Source organism: Taudactylus pleione, unplaced genomic scaffold (assembly GCF_031769625.1).
Source record: "Taudactylus pleione unplaced genomic scaffold, aTauple2 ptg000336l, whole genome shotgun sequence".
Lineage (NCBI taxonomy): Eukaryota > Metazoa > Chordata > Amphibia > Anura > Myobatrachidae > Taudactylus > Taudactylus pleione.
In genome coordinates, this window is record NW_028284737.1 from 6975435 (window position 1) to 6998291 (window position 22857).

At 42.6% G+C, this 22857-nt stretch overlaps 1 protein-coding gene across 6 annotated transcripts in view; it reads left to right on the forward strand.

Moving 5' to 3' along the window:
• MAST4 (microtubule associated serine/threonine kinase family member 4) overlaps positions 1-22857 on the forward strand; it is a 641164-nt gene that overhangs the window by 588631 nt on the left and 29676 nt on the right. For all 6 annotated transcript variants that reach the window (XM_088443937.1, XM_088443932.1, XM_088443933.1 and 3 more), the window contains 3 exons: positions 2601-2733; positions 5954-6119; positions 20783-20884. In XM_088443937.1, coding sequence (XP_088300063.1) covers positions 2601-2733; positions 5954-6119; positions 20783-20884 — 401 coding nt within the window. The remainder of the gene's footprint in view (positions 1-2600; positions 2734-5953; positions 6120-20782; positions 20885-22857) is intronic.

Here is a 22857-nt window from a genome sequence, read left to right on the forward strand (position 1 = left end):
GTTACCGTATAAACCGTATGTAAAAAATAGTTGTGCTTCCCTCTTCTTAATGTGAGAAGCCACGTATCTAATACTATGTCCACACACCGATCGCTATACGTAAATCAAGAAAATCTACCCTAAACCGTGTTTACTGTCACATCTGTTATATATCCTACATTCTACTGAAGCTTGTTATATTCTGTGATCCCGCATGAAAACCCAAATATATAATGATAATATAATATATTATTATTCACATGTAATGGTTACTTGTTTTTAGACTAGTCATAGAAGTATTTCAGTGAGAAGGTAAAAACATTGCTGCCATGTTTTTTGGGAATCCTGGCTTAAAGAATGGGCAAGTGTTTGCGAAAACTAGGATTTATACTTTGTATATATTGTTCAATGACTGATATCATTATTTATCATTATTTCTGTTCTCTCTCATCCTTCTCACTTACTGTTGTTTCTTTGAAACATTAACTAGAAAGGTTGAAAGTTGGCTTCTGAAACAGGATGTCGGCAAACCACCGACACCGAGCTTAAGAACTCAGCATATTGACTTTCTGTAGGTTGTGCCAGTGTTGTTACCTTAAACATGGACAGAATATTTTATTAATAGTCTGCTTGTGGGACACGCAGCTGTGAAACAGAGCCTGGAGTGTATTACTACTATTAAGGATCTCTACAATAGAAAGTGACTCCCCTGTTTACACATTTGCATAGTCCACAGAACTTTATCTGCATGCAAAGTCTGTGTGCTGGACGGGCACTATGGTGATGTCAGTATGGATTAGCTGCTGCTTTGTGAGCCGGGAGCTTAGCAAGGTGGAATTACAGAACAAATGACAGACAAGTATGGATTGTCCAATTACTGATGAGAATGAGGAAACAAAATCGGTAATAGTGTACTTAGGGTACTATAAAAAAAATTAGCTGACCTGAGTGCTGAGCTACCACTGAATATTACAGACAATGATTACTTTTCATAGTCGCAGTGAATGGTCCTAGTATAGCTTTGTTATATTGTTAATTTCTGCTTTTGTGTTGCTCACTGGCTGGATATATGCCATCTTCCACAAATAGACGTTATACAGAAACTTATTTGACTAACTATGAGCTGATTACTGTAATCCTTCTAGTACAGTCCACATACCATGTCCTATCGGTGAAATCATGATATTCGGGAACAATAGGGGAGATGTATTAAACCTTCTAAAGAGGAGCAGAAGTTTCCTATAGCAACCAATCATTCTATAAATAGCTATTAGGTGACCGGTTGCCATGGGCAACTTCTCCCCATAACCTCTTTAGAATGTTGATGATACATCCATAATTACCTCCTCTCCTGGAACCACGAGAGGACTCCTGAATTTTCATGTAGTCCCGCTGGCAAGCCCTCCTGCATCCCGCCCACTTCCTAGTGAAGTGGGCAGGGCGGGGAGCATAATGCCAGGATTCGCAGGTCTATTGGAAGGGATGGAGCCAATGTGAACGCAGTTCTGTGAGAACTCGCATTGGAACCCTTTAACGCAGATTTAGACTCCATTACATACACACGTGCAAATGCCGCTCATTGCATTGATCAATGTAAGCTAGCAATGTAGTTTTGTTGATCCCAGTTGTTTTATTTATACGTATAAGATGCACATTTTCAGCGAGAAAGACGCGCGGCCGAGATGCAAGGGACCTGGCGCCCTGGGAGGGGCTATTTGATGCTACTGATGCAGCAGAAAATAATCTGTCTAGTGTATGACAATTCCTTTGTAGAAGATGACACCGTTCTGTGAGAATCACGTAATCATGGTCCCGTCCCCTCTCCATAGACCGTTATTTGGGGCATTATGCATGGTGATGCAGGGCCTAATAGCGCAAAGCGCCCAGCCACACCCCCATCTGCAGACACCTGCATCTTCCCACCATGCTTTTTGTGGACAGGAGGCTGTAAGAGTCTACAGGTGTGGATACATCTCCGTCCACCCCCCCACCATCAATTCTTTAAATGTATATATGGAATATTTCTGCTTCTGCTTTATCTCTAAGAACTATACTTGCAGAATTTAATCAGGTAGCTGTTGCTTTAGGAACATTGCGTGGCACAACCCTCAAAAAGTCAGTGCACTTAAACTATTTATGGGGGGAATTTGATTTATAGTTATGGCTGCAAAGTCCTCTCTGAAACGGTGAAGCAACGGCACTCTGCGACCATTATCTTGGCTAATTTCCCTTGCACACCATAGAGGTGCATGGGAAATTTGGTAAAGATTTTCTACTGTAAGTAATGGTAATGTGCGCTGTCGGACATTGCTATGATGTCTGGCCGCACGTTGCTGTAAATTGAATTTCCTCCTATAACTCATGTACACTTCTTTCTGCACACCTCAGTACACAGCCCCAGATACCACTCAGCTAATTCATTTATTCTGAATATGGAAACATTAAAGGATACAGCCGTTTTATATTTTACATTTCAAAAAAGTGATCTTTTCTGCACTGAGATCAGAACGTCAGAGGTCTGTGTTTTGTTTACTAATGGGAGAGAAAATCGATGGTGGAGTTTGTAAGCATAAAACCTATGGCTTACCCTATAGAGCTGAAAGTGTCTCTTTGATTTGCAGCTTACTGGTAACATCAATGGGGCATATTAAGCTTACAGATTTTGGACTTTCAAAAGTCGGCCTCATGAGTATGACCACCAATCTCTACGAGGGTCACATTGAGAAGGATGCCCGCGAGTTCCTCGACAAGCAGGTCTGGCTTAAATATTTGTCTTTCATTATATTAAAAATAAATATTATTGTATATTGTAATTCCTTTATTCATTGGTGTAATGTGTAGCAGGTTCCACAACCTTCAAATTGTCAACTATAATTCAAAACCACGTTATGATATTTGCACAACATATATATGATATAGCTGTGTACAATGCTTACAAAGAGGTTAGTAGGTAAATCCCTTATGGGTGTACGACATATGGCTATGCTTGGCAAATATTTTCAGAGTGAAAGTTGTACTTAGATGTAATGTGAAGTATGTGATAAAAAAAAAGTATTGACACCCTTCTTAATAGAAGGTACTGTATGTGTAATAGCAAAGGTATTAAAGAGAGTAAAATAGATACTAAAGATACTAATGGAAGCAGGAGAGGAGGAATATGCTACTTTGTACCTTTAAAAGTGTCTATAACTCATGTTTACAGAGGTGTCCACATACATCTTACCTCTGTGCGCTACAAGTCGCATTAAACTTAACACGTGAGCGCCGTTCGACTTGGTAGCGCAAAGCGCCTTTTTGTGCAACTTTTTACATTCAAATGTGCCTTATTCGCACAGCGATGCGAACTGGATGCACAAGCAGCTTCTGCTGATTCAAATATGGGACATGCCTATATTCTGTGTGCGACTGCGGGTGTATCTGCATGTGAAATGCTACGTTATAGTGTCAGCTGCTGTAATGTAGCATTTCACAGTAGGGAAATCGCCGGGAAAATGGCTGCAGTAGTGACCGGAGTCTACTGCTGCTGTCAGTGCGCCGGCGGCCGCCGGGGAGAGAGGAGGGGGCCCCGGACGTGGAATGCACACGGGCTCCCTCCTCTCTTAATACACCCCTGGTGTCTACCTTTTACTGCACTGCCACTGATTTTCCATTCGTTCCTTTCCTCAGTAAGTTGTTTAGCAATGTTAGTCAGTGACTGTAGGGAAAAGCTCCCCAGACAGTGTGTAAGGCGTTACTACTAAAAAGCAGCAATAATTTACTTTCTGGTTTAGGGACTTTCTGGATAATGGCTTTCCGGACAAGAGATCCCATACCTGTAATTGCAATAAATGTCTGGATAATTCTGAGCGATTTCTTCTTTACATCTGTAAAGTATAAAATCTACACCTGACCTTTAGAACGTAATAAGTTTGGCTCCGTGTTTTCCACTTACTCTCTATATGCATTTATTTGGCTAGCATTCATTAATTAATAACCAAGGGCTTTTCTCTGGTATATATTGTCCATGTTCACAATGTTGACATTCATTCTGTCGACATTAAATGATGTAAGGTCGACTTTGTTGCAATGTCGGCACTATGTGCTTGCAGTCTTATTCTAACTCTAAACCTAATGGAAATGTTGATGTCTAAATTTTGCTGGTGTTAACATTAATGATGGCAACATTTTAACTGTTGATATCAATATCGACCTTCTGCTGTCGACCTAGGAAATTTCGACCTTGTGATCAGGGATATTGTGACTGCATACAGCTGCACAGGGCAATTGTCGATGTTGGGCTACGGTAATGTGCACAACCGCACATAGCGACCCAACATTGCACAGAGATGAATTGGTCCTTTGCAGGTCTCTTCCACTTGTACAGAGTGTTTGCCAGCTAGTGTAAAGGCCCCCATACACGGCACGATATACGTGCCGATCCGAAGTGTATGGGCACGATATCGTACCTGATATCGTCCTGCGCGCTCCTGCGGGGTCGTGCATCGCATCCCCCAGATCTTCCTGCAGAACCATCTAATCCGGGATGCAATGTACGATCCCATTCAGATGAAGGAGGGGGAGCCGGCATATGGTGCGGTCTGCGGGGACCGCACGATCCATCTGCCGACGGATCGGCAGTCACCCTAAACGGTGCATAGCACCGTGTATGGGCACCTTTAGTCCCAGAAAAGTCCAGTATCTTGTGGACATATCTGATAACGCACAGACTATGAATGATATTCTTGTTATCACCCATTACTAATCTTAAATGGTGCTCCAACCAATCAGCTCCTAACTATCATGTGTTAGAAAAATAACATTTAGTAGCTGATTGGCTGGAGCGCCATTTAAGCTTTGTAATGGGTGATAATAAGAATATCACTCGTGGATAAATGAGCCCCTATAAGTGTACAAAATGCCAGGGTGGGTTTCATTTTAATTTTATAGAAAACCCTCCGCTCCCTTTTCTTGTCTCTCTGTAAAAGTATAATATGATCGTACGTGAGTGAGACAGCAGTAAAAAAGCCTGTGAATCTCTGTAGACTAGTTCTGGCGCTTATGATGCATTGTACAATTAAGGGTGCTAAAATCTTAGCTATGGTCCATTTGCTTTTCTTCGCGCCTCATTACTCTTTGTCCACAATCTGTGTATTGGAAGAATCCATCCAGAGAATAGTATGCCTGAATTTATGTATCCTCACTTTTCTCCAACATTCTAAATGAAGTTGTTCACCATTTTCTACTTTTAATTTAGAATAAACCTTTTTCCCTCCTGTATTCGTTCAGACATATACTATATGTGAAATGAATTGCCAACAGGATTTACGCTACCTTACTTTTACCCATAATAGCAGCCATCGTGTTTCTAAGTGCAATAGAAAAGAAAAAGAACGTTATCTTGTGAAATTTGCAGAAAATGGATGTTTATTCGCTTTAATCTGCTCAGCTCATGTATAACCTTCTATTGCCCCAGTGTATACTTGCTGTAATTAAGCAACCGTGGCTCATCCATCACTTGTCAGGCAAAGCTAGACGGTGCTCCACATTTCTATATGCACAGCGCACAGGAAGGATGCTCAAATAACATCTCAACTGGAAAGCTAGAATAGATCGCTTTATTTTCTACTGTAATACAAATTGCGTCGTTTGTTAAGGAAAAAAGATGAACCCCCCAAAAAAGTTAAAATAAGTAATTTAAGAGATAACGAGCAGAAGAAATGTTTTAGCATCCAGATTGCATCAGAACAAAATCCCCTTTTGGGCATACTCATCTAGCATATTTATTCTGTGGCTTTTGACCTAGTATGTGCTTTATTTGTTTTTGTCGATCTTATCTGGCTTAGATTTTATTATTCCTTTTGATACTTTACCAATCTACAGAACCTTTCCACTGATAGTCGGTTCCAAATTTAAAGTAAAAGCAAAACACAAACTTGTCTGTATAGATATCATAAATTATATTTTTTGTTGATTTATTTTACCCTTTTGATCTCAGGTCTGTGGCACTCCTGAATATATAGCCCCAGAAGTGATTTTGAGACAAGGGTATGGGAAACCTGTTGATTGGTGGGCGATGGGAATTATCCTGTATGAATTTCTGGTTGGCTGTGTTCCCTTCTTTGGTGATACTCCAGAAGACTTGTTTGGTCAGGTTATCAGTGGTAAGTAGAAGAATAATGAAGTCGATAATAAGGTATTATTATTTTATGATTGCATGTTAATTAATATAGAGTTCTTGCAGTGCGTCTGCCAAGTGAACTGCCTGGGGACCACTAGAAGTGGCGTTCCCACAATCTTATTTAACAGTATAATGACTAGACCTAAAGGAACCAGTATGCAGATACTGTTAGTATCCCATAACTGCTTTATATGACCATTACATTATCAGCTTCATAGTTATCAAGGTTAATGACCTGATAAAGGTCCATGCTATAATACAAATATCATATTACTCTGTATTCATGAGTAAAACATATTTGTGTGCCAGTACAAGTCACCTACAGTGCAGGGTAGTCATTCTGTGAATTTAAGCAATATGCAGCCTTATTCATTAACTATGACTTTTTGCTATTCACTTAGAAATCTGTGGTAAGTTAATGCGGGTCTTTATGGGAGTTCACACAGATTTTACCTCACAGCTCCAGATTAGGTGGAAAGTAGGGAAAAATGGTTAATATTCAATTACATTACAATAATGTCCTGACCATAAATAACAGCGAAATTTAAGTTCATATGGCATTTATTTTTTGACATTTACTTTAGTACACTTCTCCCATCGATGCTCCAACCTCTTGATTCCGTTCAGGGACAAGTCCGGTGATTGGTCCTCAAACCAGTCCTGTATAGCAGTCATGTCATTGTCATCAGACGCAAAAGTCTTCCCACCAATGTGTACCTTGAGCTTGAGTGTGAATTTCAGTAGATGTCATCTTCTTCAAACTTTATAAATTAAATTCATGGAGTGTTTTATATTTACTAAAGCAAAGGATCCCAAACTCTGCCATTATAGTCCATGTTTTAAGGATATCCAGGCAAAGGACAAATTTAGGATTTCTAGAGAGGTTTTTCAAATTCTTGATTTTAAAACAAGTGTGGCCAGTCCATGAAGAGGGCATAATCAGCACTAAACCAGCTATAATATACTTCATACCAAGGTTTGAAATAATTCTGACCTCTACAGGACCAGCAATCACAGTAAGCCATTATATGCAGAAGTAGGGCCGTCCTGCCAGAGCTGAATATTTTTATTTCAGATGTGGGCACCATTCCAGATCATTTGAGTAAGTTCGGGAGTCTGAGGGAGCAGCAAAAGAACCTTGCACTGCCCTGAACATATATGTACCGATTGGACTCTTTATGCACTGGATAGTATATTATTATACAGTATTAATAATTGACCCTATAGACAGTCTATATCAGTGCACACCTAACAATGCATGTTTTCCAGATCTCCCAGTTGGTGGACAAATGTATTTATTACTGGCTCACACATTTGAAAAGATCAACACGTGGTGCTAATTATTTTATTTGTGACTCTGAGGGGATCTTAAAAACATGCAACCTTAGTATTATATGCTATTTCTATTGTGGTCATCATGGTGTGGGCTAGGGAGGGGGGCTTCCAGGCAGCAGGACTCCCCCCACCCCCCCATGTTTGCCTATGCAGGCTTCGATATCCATAAAATGTGGACAGTAATGGCAGAATTTGGGAGCCTCTGTGCTAAACAATATATCTCTTTGGTTCATTTCTGACGTACGTATAGTCCTTTTCTGTGATGCTGTGTTCACAGTACAGTTATGGCAGTTTAATGTCCAATGCTACTGTTTCATGGTCTAATATAAAATAATTTAGTACTTTCTTCTCCATCTAATTGTATAATTCAATGTGTTGTTTCAAAGCAGCATTAGATTATGCCTTACCCAAGAAGTTGATTATTTGCAAATGGCAAAACAGGGCCAACACCGTGTAGAGGGACATGTAGCCTCTTGGCTCACAACTGGAATACAATCACCGGGCGCTGTCTTTGGAAATAAAACAAATAGCCATATAAACATTAATGTGACTAACTGGGTGCACTCATAGTAAATAATGCAAAGCAGAAAACAAACAAAGAGAATTCACAGATTGTTAATGAGTTCACTGAGGGTTATTACAAGGTAATGTTATTTATATAACAGCTGTTCTTCTTTCATTTAAAATTCAATAACCTTTCCGGTGTGAACCTGCAGGCTGACCCCAAGTACCATTACGCAGCTTGTGGCAAAACTAAATGATAATTAAACAAAATCCCTTATTTCCCTACCTGCTGTTTCCACAAATTTCCCAGATGCATTAAAAAACAATGTTTACGGCAGCACATCTATGATCATAATGGCATTTATTCTGCATAATGTACTGTACGGAGCTAATGTGGTTTTCTAGTTTGTTATGTTGTACAGTACACCGATATTTTAGCAAAAAAAATTGTTTATATGTGAATTATGAATGTATATATGTATATATATGTACATATGGTTTTATTTATGTGTGTGTTTGTGTATATATATATATATATATATATCAATATGAATAAAATATGTATACATATACACATACTGTACTAGCTAATGGGTTCTAAATAATATTTACATAATGCATCTGGAATTTAGTATAACTCATGCATGTAAATGATATGGTTGCTGTGGTTATACTTTGACGCGCCAATAGCATAGGGAATTAACCAGTTTTAATTAAGGCAAGCGGCAAAACACTGTCCTGGCTCAAAATGCCTTGCAGCAGAGATGCATATTCATATTTTATACTTTAAATCCAATTTAACCTATTTTCGAAATGGCAGCCAAGTTGGCTTATAAGATGTTTTGTTTTTCATATCGTGTTTTTGCCCTTTTCAAACTGCGAACCTCCACCCCCAAATGGGCACTGAAATTATGCCAGGCTGCCTCAGTATTAACATGAATTTAAAGTATTTTGAACATTTGTCGATTATATTCGCATAATTTTTGATATGACAAAACAAAAATAATACAATTGTGCACAGCACAAATAAACACTCTGCTAATGGGCAGATAAAAATATATTCATATATAAATTACAGACCACACATTAGACATTATAAACATTAGTAATAAAGAGTGATGATGGGATTACTTAGGTTTTCCTTCGCGATTGTTCATACCAGAGCCGGCCCTAGCCTATTTGGTGCCCTAGACAAAATTTTGACTGGTGCCCCCTACCCCTACACACACATATATATATATATATATATATTAGGGGTGTGCACCGGCCACTTTTCGTGTTTTGTGTTTTGGTTTTGGATCTGGATCTTTCTTCGTGTTTTGGATCTGGATTGGTTTTGCCAAAACCACCCTTCCGTGTTTTGGGTTCTGGGTTTTGTGTTTTGGATCTGTATTTTTTTTTAAAAAAGCATAAAAACAGCTAAAATCACAGAATTTGTAGGTTTTTCTGCTCCTATGCTATTATTAACCTCAATAACCTTAATTTCCACTCATTTCCAGTCTATTCTGAACACCTCACACCTCACAATAGTGTTTTTATGTCCAAAACGTTGCACCGAGGTAGCTGGATGACTATGCTAAGCGACACGAGTGGGCGGCACAAACACGTGACCCATCTAGGCGTGAAACTGCAGTGGCAGACAGGATGGCAGTTTGAAAAACTAGGCCCCAAACTGTACATAATGCAAAGAAAAAAAAGAGGTGCAAGATGGAATTGTCCTTGGGCCCTCCCACCCACCCTTATGTTGTATAAACAGGACATGCACACTTTAACAAACCAATCATTTCAGCGCCAGGGTCTGCCACACAACTGTGGCTGAAATGATTGGTTCGTTTGGGCCCCCACAAAACAAGCTGGCAATTAATGTGTCCCTGCACAAACTGGCTCTATGGAGGCAAGATGTCATCCTCATCCTCCTCATCCACCGATTCCTCACCCTCTTCAGTGTGTACATCCTCATCCTCACAAAGTATTAACTCGTCCCCACTTGAATCCACCACCACAGGTCCCTCTGTACCTTCTGGAGGCTGGTCTCCCTGGAAGAGCTGATAATTCATTTTGATGAACATCATCTTCTCCACATTCTGTGGAAGCAACCTCCTACGCCTTTCGCTGACAAGGTTCCCGGCTGCACTAAACACTCTTTCGGAGTACACACTGGAGGGGGGGCAACTCAGGTAAAATAGAGCCAGTTTGTACAGGGGCCTCCAAATTGCCTCTTTTTCCTGCCAGTACAGGTATGGACTGTCTGCCATGCCTACTTGGATGCTGTCACCGATGTAATCCTCCACCATTCTGTCAATGGTGACAGTATCATATGCAGTGACAGTAGACATGTCAGAAATTGTTGCCAGGTCCTTCAGTCCGGACCAGATGTCCAAACTTGGTCCTGCCTGCCCTGCATCACCGCCAGCGGGTTGCTTAGGATACCTAAGTTTTTTCCTGGCAGCCCCAGTTGCAGGAGAAAATGAAGAAGGAGCCGTTGACGTGTCACGTTCCGCTTCAGCTGACAGTGTGTTCACCAGCAGGTCTTTGCACCTCTGCAGGCTTGTGTCGGCCGGAAAGAGAGACACCACATAGGCTTTAAACCTAGGATCGAGCACGGTGGCCAAAACGTAGTGGTCTGATTTCAACAGATTGACTACCCTGGAATCCTGGCAAAGCGAATGAAGGGCTTCATCCACAAGTCCCACATGCCGAGCGGAATCGCTCCGTCTTAGCTCCTCCTTCACTTTTTCCAGCTGCTTCTGCAAAAGCCTGATGAGGGGAATGACCTGACTCAAGCTGGCAGTGTCTGAACTGACTTCACGTGTGGCAAGTTCGAAGGGCTGGAGAACCTTGCACAACACGGAAATCATTCTCCACTGCGCTTGAGTCAGGTGCATACCCCCTCCTTTGCCTATGTCATAGGTGGATGTATAGGCTTGTATGGCCTTTTGCTGCTCCTCCATCCTCTGAAGCATATAGAGGGTTGAGTTCCACCGCGTCACAACCTCTTGCTTCAGGTGATGGCGGGGCAGGTTCAAGAGTGTTTGCTGGCGCTCCAGTCTTCGGCACGCAGTCGCTGAATGGCGAAAGTGGCCAGAAATTTTTCGGGCCACCCAAAGCGTCTCCTGCACGCCCCTGTCGCTTTTCAGAAAATTCTGCACCACCAAGTTTATTGTGTGAGCAAAACATGGGACGTGCTGGAATTTGCCCAGATGTAATGCCCGCACAATATTGGTGGCGTTGTCAGATATCACAAATCCCCAGGAGAGTCTAAGTGGGGTAAGCCACTGGGCGATGATTTCCCTCAGTTTCTCTAAGAGGTTGTCGGCGGTGTGCCTCTTACTGAAACCGGTGATACACAGCGTAGCCTGCCTTGTAACGAGCTGGCATTTCTGAGATGCTGCTACTGGTGACGCTGCTGCTGTTGCTGCGTAAGGTGATACATCTACCCAGTGGGCTGTCACAGTCATATAGTCCTTAGTCTGCCCTGTTCCACTTGTCCACATGTCCGTGGTCAAGTGGACATTGTGTACAACGGCATTTTTCAGGACACTGAGGACACTTTTTCTGACGTTTCTGTACAGTCTCGGTATCGCCTGCCTAGTGAAGTGGAATCTAGACGGGATTTGGAACCGGGGACACACTACCTCCATCAATTGTCTAAATCCCACTGCACTAATGGCGGATACCGGACGCACGTCTAACACCAACATAGCAGTCAAGGCCTCAGTTATACGTTTTGCTTCAGGATGACTGCTGTCGTACTTCATCCTCCTCGCTAAGGACTGTTGGAGGGTCAATTGTTTAGTAAAAGTAGTGGTGTTCCTACTTCCTCTCTGGGATGATGAACGACTCCCAGCAGCAGCAACAGCAGCAGTAGGCGTAGCAATGCAGGATCCTCCAGAGGAATCCCGGATAGGAGAGTCAGTCATGCCAGTGACATGGCCTGCAGGACTACTTCCGATCCTGACTAAGGAGGAAATTGACGAGGAGGGAGTTGACGGTGTGGTTTGCAGGCGCTTGGATACAACAGGACAATGGGATTTAGGTGTCCCTGGACTGCTTACGGTCTTAGCCAAAGTTTCTGAACTTGACAGTAACTTTTTATGAACGCGCTGCAGGTGCCGTATAAGGGAGGATGTTCCTAGGTGGTTGACGTCCCTACCCCTACTTATTTCACCTTTACATATGGTACATATGGCAAGACAGTTGTTGTCCGGATTTGGATAGAAATATTGCCAGACCAAAGAGGTGGAATGTTTGGTCTTCTGCCCAGGCATGACCGTGATGGGCTTTTTCATCCCACGGACAACAACTGTCTCCCCCGGAGCCTGATTTAAACAAACCACATCACCATCAGAATCCTCCTCGCCAACTTCCTCCTCAGCGCCAGCTACACCAGTATCCTCATCCTGTTGTACTTCAACAGTGACATCTTCAATTTGCATATCAGCAAGTGGACTGTGGGTGCTCCTTTCAGCACTTGCAGGGGGCGTGCAAATGGTGGAAAGAGCCACCTCTTCCCGTCCAGTGCTGGGAAGGTCAGGCATCGCAACCACCACCACACTTGGACTCTCCTTGGGGATTTGTGATATCTTCTTAGAAAGCACAGTTCTTCGCTGTGCTTTTGCCAGCTTAACTCTTTTGATTTTTTTAGTGGGAGGAGGGCTTCCATCGTCATGTGAAGCTGAACCACTAGTCATGAACATACTAGGGATCGACCTTAGCCGTTCCTTGCCACTCCGTGTCGTAAATGGCATATTGGCAAGTTTACGTTTCTCTTCAGCTGATTTAAATGTCTTTTTCAAGGTCATTTTCCTGAACTTTGCCATTTGGGATTGTATGTGCCCTCTACTATGACATTGGGCATCGGCCTTGGCAGACGACGTTGATGGCATGTTATCGTCTATGTCATGACTAGTGGCAGCAGCTTCAGCACTAGGAGGAAGTGGTTCTTGATCTTTCTCTATTTTATTTTTATCGGAGAAAGTTTGGTCCTCCATTTATGTTATATCGATTTGATATATACGTGCGGCTAAACACAGAAAATAATTTTTTTTTTGGTTTGGACTGGAGTGTACTTTGTGGGTTACAGCACCCTTTAACGGTCAAGCCAGCCGGCCCTTTACTTATGACACAGGCGCACGTTTGGCACTACTTTGTTGATGCACGTGCGGCTACTGCGCACACAATTCACAAACACAGAAAATATTTTTTTTTTTGGTTTGGACTGGAGTGTACTTTCGGGGGTTACAGCACCCTTTAACGGTCAAGCCAGCCGGCCCTTTACTTATGACACAGGCGCACGCTTGGCACTACTTTGTTGATGCACGTGCGGCTACTGCGCACACAATTCACAAACACAGAAAATAATTTTTTTTTGGTTTGGACTGGAGTGTACTTTCGGGGGTTACAGCACCCTTAACGGTCAAGCCAGCCGGCCCTTTACTTATGACACAGGCGCACGCTTGGCACTACTTTGTTGATGCACGTGCAGCTACTGCGCACACAATTCACAAACACAGAAAATAATTTTTTTTTGGTTTGGACTGGAGTGTACTTTCGGGGGTTACAGCACCCTTTAACGGTCAAGCCAGCCGGCCCTTTACTTATGACACAGGCGCACGCTTGGCACTACTTTGTTGATGCACGTGCGGCTACTGCGCACACAATTCACAAACACAGAAAATAATTTTTTTTTTGGTTTGGACTGGAGTGTACTTTGGGGGTTACAGCACCCTTTAACGGTCAAGCCAGCCGGCCCTTTACTTATGACACAGGCGCACGCTTGGCACTACTTTGTTGATGCACGTGCGGCTACTGCGCACACAATTCACAAACACAGAAAATAATTTTTTTTTTGGTTTGGACTGGAGTGTACTTTCGGGGGTTACAGCACCCTTAACGGTCAAGCCAGCCGGCCCTTTACTTATGACACAGGTGCACGCTTGGCACTACTTTGTTGATGCACGTGCGGCTACTGCGCACACAATTCACAAACACAGAAAATAATTTTTTTTTGGTTTGGACTGGAGTGTACTTTCGGGGGTTACAGCACCCTTTAATGGTCAAGCCAGCCGGCCCTTTACTTATGACACAGGCGCACGCTTGGCACTACTTTGTTGATGCACGTGCGGCTACTGCGCACACAATTCACAAACACAGAAAATAATTTTTTTTTTGGTTTGGACTGGAGTGTACTTTCGGGGGTTACAGCACCCTTAACGGTCAAGCCAGCCGGCCCTTTACTTATGACACAGGCGCACGCTTGGCACTACTTTGTTGATGCACGTGCGGCTACTGCGCACACAATTCACAAACACAGAAAATATATTATTTTTTTAGCACTTGGGGGGAGCACCCCTGATGGACAGAGCACCCCCTGGACAACACTGCAGCACTCCTTTAGGACTGGGACACTGCACAGGACTTTGGAGTGGACACAGCCCCTATGGAGAACTGACTGCACAACACAGTCCAGCCAGCCCCTATGGACTTTGAAGTAGTGGACACAGCCCCTATTAACAACAGCAGCACAGCACAACACAGCCAGCCCCTATGGACTTTGAAGTAGTGGACAACAGCAGCACTACACTACACTACACTACACAGCCCTAACTCCCACCCTCCCTCTTCACTGTCCACAGCCGAGTGAGAAAATGGCGCCGACGTGGGTACCTTATATAGGATCCAAAACCCGCGAGACTCGGAAGGCGGGATGATGACGTTTTGCCTCGATTTCAGATCCGAGTCAGGCGGGAAAAGTCGAGCCTGATTCGGATCGGACTCGGATCGGGGGGGCTCGGGGGGGTTCGGATTTCAGAAATCCGAACCCGCTCACCCCTAATATATATATATATATATATATATATATACACATATATATATATATATATATATATATACATACATATATATATATACATACATATATACGTACATAGTAATACCCCTGTAGTAGTACCCATATACAGTAGTAATACCCCCATAGTAATGCTTCTATAGTAGTGCTCCCATAGTAATGCCCCTTTAGTAGTGCCCATATACAGTAGTAATACCCCCATAGTAATGACCCTGTAGTAGTGCCCATATACAGTAGTAATGCCCCTGTAGTAGTGCCCATATACAGTAGTAATACTCCCATAGTAATGCCCCTGTAGTGCCGTCCTGTCCGCCCGGCTGCTCCTCGGAACTATGGGAGAGACATCATGACGTCTCTCCCATAGTGTGCATGGGGAGAGCCGGAAGCTGGAGTTCAGGAGAGAACTCCAGCCTCCGGGTAACGCAGTGCTGCAGGGAAGGAGCCGGACGCCCGCTGGTAGTAACATCTCAGCAGTTGTCCGGCTTGCGGCAGCGGGCTGGAGGACACTGGTGCCGGGTGCAGTGGTGCACATACACCTCCAGCCCCCCCTAGTTGCGGCCCTGCCAGAATGAGCTTCTGTACAGAAGCTCATTCTGACCTGGGCAAACGCTGAGCTGCCGATCAGAGCTACGATCCGATTGCGGCGGGCAGGGGGGGTCTGCGGGCTGCGCCGGGTGGGGGGAGGGCAGCAGCCCCTGGGCATTCCAGTCACTCCTAAGCATTTGCTTATAATGCCTATGCCTAGGGCCGGCTCTGGTTCATACCTATTAATAAATTAAAGAAATGCGCCATAAAATTGGTGAAATAAGACTCATGTGCCACTACCACCACTGTGATCTCAGGGTGTAACATATTTAACATATTAGAACATGTCACAGCGTATTTTTCATGTGTTAATCTATGATACTACCAGCGCAATGCAACACAGGAAAAAGAACTAGAAACACATGAAATAGAGAACCAAAACGAGCCTTAGTTATCAAAATGTTTACACCATAATGTCGGCATGGTCAGAATATCAACATTGAAATTAGTGTTAACGCTAAAATGAGTGTCCATCCTCACTGTCGACATTCATAAAGTTATTACATATTGAACAAGTAGAAATTTTGTCAGTGTCAACATATTAAATGTCAACATTTTGAACACGTTGGCATAATGAACGTTGACATTCTGAATGTCCGAATTACATAACACACCCTTTAGAACACCTTCCACTCTTCGGGGAAGGCTTAACGCTAGAGTTTGGAACATGGCTTCGGGGGATTCCCATTCTTTCAGCCATAATAGCATTAGTGATGTTGTGCACAGATGCGAGGTGATTAGGCCAGGCTTACAAGTCTGTCTGTAAATTAAGTCCAAGATATTTGAGGCTATTGAGGTCATGCCGGTTAATTTCTTTAGCAGCAAAGTGCAAACCATATTTTAATGGACCTCGCTTTGTGCACGGGAGCATTCTCATGGTGAAACAGAAAAGGACCTTCAGCAAACAGTCCTAGACCATTAGCTCTTGTTCACCAAACTTTACAGTGACGAACGTATTTGTACTGGAAGTGTATCCTGTCCGAACCCCGAGTTGTCCGTCACAATGCTAGATGGTGAAACATGATTTGTCACTTCAGATTATGCGTTTCTATTGCTTCATAGCCAGTGGCAATGTTCTTTACACTACTCCAGCCAACGTCTGTCATTGTGCATGGTTATCTGAGGCTTACAGTATGTGTGGCTGTTTGGACATAGAAACTCAATCCATGAAGGTCCCAGCAAACAGTTCTTAAAATGAGATTGCATACAGAGGCAGAGGCATTTTGGATCCCAGTAGTGAATGTTTCAAACAGGACAGGTGATTTATATTGTGCTTCATCACGCAGAGGTCTCTGTATGTGTGCTTGTGGGGCCTATTATTATATGACTGAACTGTTATTGCTCTTAGATAATTCACATTCACCACACTTACTGGTGACAGGGGCAGCACTAGCAGGGCACAAATTTGATGAACTGACTTGTTGGAAAGGTGGCATCCTATGACAGTGCCAGGTTAAAGTCAGCACAACCCATTCTACTGCTAATGTTTGACTGTGGAGATTGCTTGGCAGTAATGGTGCATACACACGATCAGATTTTTCCTTCAGATATGAACGATAACGATTTAAAAATCGTTCAGTCGTTCATATCTGAAGGAAAATCGTTCATATCTGACATGCCTGAACGATGGACGATCAACGATGCGCGTTCCCGATGGTCAGATAACGATTTCTGACATCTGATGTGTTTGCAGTCAGACTTGGACGATTCCATTCATTTTAATGCAGTCAAAAATCGTTCAAATCGTTCAAATCGTTCAAAACTTTGGTAAAATCGTTCAAATCGTTTAATCGTTCAATCGTTCATCTGACAAATCTGACAAGTCTGACAAATCTGACCGTGTGTATGCTCCATAAGCTTTAGTCTATGCACCTGTCAACAATGTGTGTGACTGAAACAGCCAAACTTTCTGATTAGAGGGAGGAGGGACACACATTATTATGGCCATGTAGGTTATGTGTAAATGAGCCCTGAAAGTTTACCTGTCAAAAAAAGGAATAAAATGGATATTTTAGAGAGTATTTCTAAATCCATAAGTCAAAAATAATTTGGAGGTTGTAAGTTATATTACAAAGACAAACAAGAAAGGCGAAGATACATTTTTTCTTAACTGCAGCTGTTTTTTTTGACGCAACCAAATTTGCAGCTATTTGAATCTGCCCCTTAGTGGAGGCTTATGTACTTACAGTATCCCAGAAAATCAGAGATAGAGAAAGCATTCTACTCATTTTATAAACTGCTCCATCCAAAGACATACAACTTCACCTGTAATTTCTGTAGCATTAAGTGGAGCTTTTTTCAGTACTTGTGATATAAATGTGTTTTAAAGGAAAACAATATTTAATATAATATTTTTTCACAAAATTAAAACCCTTTCATTCTAATGATTGTTGCCTCTAATCTTGGCTCATATTTGCCTACCCTCCCGATTCGGCCGGGAGCCTCCCGAAAATCGAGTGCAGCTCCCAGCTTCCTCGGAAAGACAGACAAGCCTCCCGGACGCCGATTCCCCCCCCCCCCCCGGCCCCATCACGCCCACAAATGCCAGTCAACCGCCTGGTCATGCCCCCTTGTACCGCCCACGCCCCTCCTGCCCTGCCGCCTGACTGCTCCCTCCCGGAAAGGAGCAGCAAGAAAGTCGGCAAGTATGTCTTGGCTACAGATCGGATTGGTACACATACTGTATCATGATGAATAGAGATGTGCATGGACTCCCGTGTCTTGCTTCAAATTCATCAACGTATTTGGTTTGGTTTTGTATTCCTTAAAATTCGATAAATCATGTAATTTGGACCTACTTATATGTATATATATATTCCAAAGCCCCAGTTAAATTTTTAAAACCGAGTTCAACTGGGACTCTGTCAACTCGGAACCCCAAAGTGATTCCGAACTAAGACTTGATTTGACTCAGAACCACTATGTTCGGGTGTGTTCGTATTTTAGGAAAACCAAACCGCACATCTCTACTGATGAAGATGCAGGGGCAAACGCAGGATTTTTAAAGGGGGGTTTCCACACACGCGCGCATGTATATATAAATATATATATATATACACCTTCTGTATGTCACACATATATTACACACACACTTACCTTGCAACAGCTGCGGTTTGTAGACCTGATCAGGATGGGACCTGGCAGGCTGGCACCATGTCATTAGGCCCCTCCCACTAGCAACAAAATGCCGCATTTTGCGGGTCATTCGGGAGGAGGCGGAGCCAAATTATGCGATTCGAATGGAATGGTCCTCCCGAGTGACCCGCGAATCACTGCATTTTTCCACGAGGGGGCAGGGCTTAAGAAGATGGTGTCTGCTCTCCAGTTTGTCAGGGGAGTTTCTGGGTACTCAGAACCCCCACCCTGCATGCCCTAGTGAGATGTGACCACCGCAGCATTGGAGCATAGGCACGACACAGTGCAGATAATACCATGTCATGATGCAAAGTGCCTACCAATTCCAAAACACTACCCAGCCCCTCTCATTCAGAGCAACTTTCTGATCCACGAACTATCATTCCACTTGTTGGGGTGGCAGGACAGAGCCCTCAAATTGGGACTGTCACGTCTATATTATGATGTTTGGGATATATGCCCTCTTGTTCCTCATTGCCAGCATCATTGTCCATTCTCATTGCCTAAAGTTCGCCCTTTTTTATTGACACCTACAGTACATTGTGGGGTACATATATGGAACGCCGATATAGGGGAGGAGTGGTATCAGCGGTGAGCGTGCATGATGGACAAACTAGAATTCTTGCCAGGCCTATGCGAACAGTGGGGCTTCAGTCTGATTTAAATGTCCTGGTGAAAAGCAGCTTCACTGGCACAGTGCAGCGTCTCCTCCAAGCACTGAGACCCTTCTCCCAGGAGACTGTGCTGCAGCTGGATTAGCCTCATGTGTACCCTCGCTAACCTCATTTCTCACTGCAGCTTTGTTCAATATTAAAATAAATTAACTATTTCCTTCACTTGTCACACAACCAGTGCCACTTTCTGTACCACAACTGTTAGATAATGAATACAAGGGTGGTAATAGATAATATTTCTATTTCAGTAAGTGACTATTTCAGTATTCTAGATGTATGTCAGCCAACCCCCAAAAAATTATGGGACGTCATTGTGTGTGATTCCACCAATCTGTACACAGCAACATAAAACTGCAAACTAAGCACTTTTCATTCTGCGCAAGTAAATATATAAATAATGTCTACTGACGGCAAAGGGATGGGCACATATAGAAATACTGCTGGGCATACTTGTGTACTCTCCCAGAACGGCCGGGATGCTCCCGGAAAAGCAGGCAAGACTCTTGGCTAGCCACCTACCTACCTGACCCCCCACACACGCACACATCCCCGCAGTTTGGGGGCAATGACAAGGAATGGGTATGAAGTACCCCGCAGCTAACGCTAAGGGCACCCGGACTTACCAAGATAGACGTCGGTATTTCGACGCCCATCTTAAATCCCTTTTCGGGATCCGGATGTCGGTATTGAGACCGCTCATAACTACATCCCAATGACACGAGAGGGTTGCATCTAAAATGCTTTATGCTACATATATATCAACAAAGCGTGTGCAGCCTCCACTTCTGATATTAGCTTCCACTTTACTGCTTCTAAGTATGTAGTGCATTGCACAAGTATTGGGAGTCATTGGTAACTGTAACCGTAGGGTTAGTTGACTGGTTGTAACAGTAAATAATACAGTACATAAGCTTTGGTGCATATTGCTATCCAGTAGTACAGTGTTTCCTAACTCCCCTTCTCAGAACCTCTAACAGTATATGTTTTACAGATCTCCTCAGTAAAGGCCCCCATACATCAGCAATTTCAAAACCACAATTGTACAATTTGAAGATTTATTTCCCGATCTTAGGATTTCCCAGTCTAGAAATCCGCGCCCATACATTACAGATCTTTTTCAGTGATTTGCAGATCGATTGCAGCAAACACAGATCTGCCAATCTTGAAAGGTCCATCATTTTACTAGTAACAGTCTGCAAATCTGCTGATCATGTCCATACACTAGCAATCTACAGCCCCAATCCATCTGTGAAATCCATGTTGGACAATCTGATTTAACAATTCCAATCACCTTTTGGTTGCAGCCCATACATTGCAGATTTTTATACACAATCGATTGCAAATTGCAGAATTGCCACAATCGATTGCTGATGTATGGGGGCCTTTACACAAGTGAAATAATTAGCGACACCTGTGGATCTTTTAAAATGTGTCAGCCAGTGATGAATACACCTGTGCACCAACTAGCAGATATGTAAGACTGGAGTTGGGCAGTACAGTAGTGTATATATAGTATAGTCATATACTCTTCCTGCTTTTTAATCTTTTTATTTTTTGTTACAGATGAAATAAATTGGCCTGAAAAGGACGAAGCGCCACCCCCCGATGCTCAGGACCTCATCGCTTTACTACTTAGGCAAAATCCTATGGAAAGACTTGGGACAGGTACTGTACATAGATAATACTGATATCTACCTGTACTACACAGCGCTGTACATTGATGCGATAATTATACAAAATACTACTATACAATGACATGAAATGAAGATGGGCCTGCCCAAAGGAGGTTACAATGTAAAAGGTGCGTGGAACACATTGTACATAAGGTAGCGGAACAAGAGTTGTAGCTGCTGGTAGGGAATGTGTGTGTGTGGCCCCTGTCAGACAGAAGCATCATCTACCGCCAGTAATATATATCTGTCATCAGTGTCTGTCATTTCTGTGCTGCTACCAGTGAAGACCGTGGAAGTGGAGATGTGAAAGATGTACAAATCTCCATTGTAGAAATAGCCACACAGTGTATGATTAGAGCGGAGTCCTCAGTCCTATACTCAAATAGTTCCAGCTGTTTTTATGCCTGAGCTGCTTATTCTTACTCAGGGGAGGCATGTATCATTGTAATCAGGTCAGTGATGGGCAGCTTTCACTAATAGCAACAGATATAAAAGAGGAATGGTAATGCACATATATTTTCTGTTGTAGAGAAATTAAGTCTGAAAATAATAATCCTGAAGACATACGTATATATTGCATTTAATGGAGATACTCATTTTTATTTTATATATATATATATATAACAGCTAAAGTCCGGCGCTCGTTGTAACTAGATTTAATCTTGCCCCGGTGTCCTGGTCCTAGAGGAGCAGTGAGCTACTCCCCAATACACCACCAAAGAAATGTAGACAGCACTCGGGGTCTTTTAAATATGTATATTTAAAAGACCCCGAGCTCCGTCTACATTTCATTGGTGGTGTGTGTGTGTATATATATATATATATGTATGTATGTATGTGTGTGTATATATATGTATATATATATATATATATATATCTATATATAGAGAGAGAGAGAGATCCATCCACACTCACGTCTTCTAATTAATGCTGGGGTGGTTAACCCAAGAATGACCAATCATGGTCATAATATAAAATAGAAAAAAATGAGGTGCACTCACCGGTCTTCTTAAGTAACAATCTTTATTCAAATTGATAAAATACAGCAATTTTTTCTATTTTTATATATATAAAACAATGAGTAATTAAAAGATAAGTTGTCCTTATGCATTATTTAAATTAACTACAACAAAAGTTGTTGTTTTTTTTTTTCTTTGCTGGTCCTTCTATGTAGTGGTTTTATTCTGTTATATATAAATATCTGGTTTGTACCTGGAAACACTGTATGCAATGTGTCCCCTACCCCTGCTCATCTGCCCAACATCACCGCCATTGCTCAGCTCCAAACTCATGCAGAGTACTAGTGGAAGCAGACGCAGCATTTTGCTGCATCTAGCACAAGAAAGCAGCCTGACAATTGGACTCAATAAAGGCAATTTTACCTTTTGGTTCTAATGAAATGAAATGTAATACTTCCAGGTTACAGTGCGTGTCTACATAACGAGATATAACCTCATTTTTTCCTGTTCCCTACCAATGTCCCACGAGTTTGTCCTGCCCATTACTGACGTAGTCACTCTGCCTACATCGCTGGCATGCTAGCTCATGTTCAGAGGGCATATCAAGGTCAATCCAGGTATTGTCTGGCTGGATTCATGTTTCCCTGTCATTTCCCACTTTCATACTGGTGGCAGCTCCACGTCTATCTCTCATAGATCGGGATGATAGGGTTTAACAAGCTATTAACAACTCAGATTCTTGTCATGCCAGATAGAAATGACTGTAGTTATGTTACATCTCCATAATCACATTCTATTTGTCCTTCTCTCCTTTTTTTTTTTTTTTTTTTTGCAGAAATAGAAAATCATATTCAAAGTTATAAAGCTAAATTACAATGATCGCACATCCTGTAATCTGTTAGTAAAGGGTTCTAAAAATCTCCTGAAATCTAGGAGGTGTTTTCTTTCGAAAGTTGTTGAATGTGTAAAAATAGCTGTATGTAGTGCTTACTGCAGGCTGCTTGCT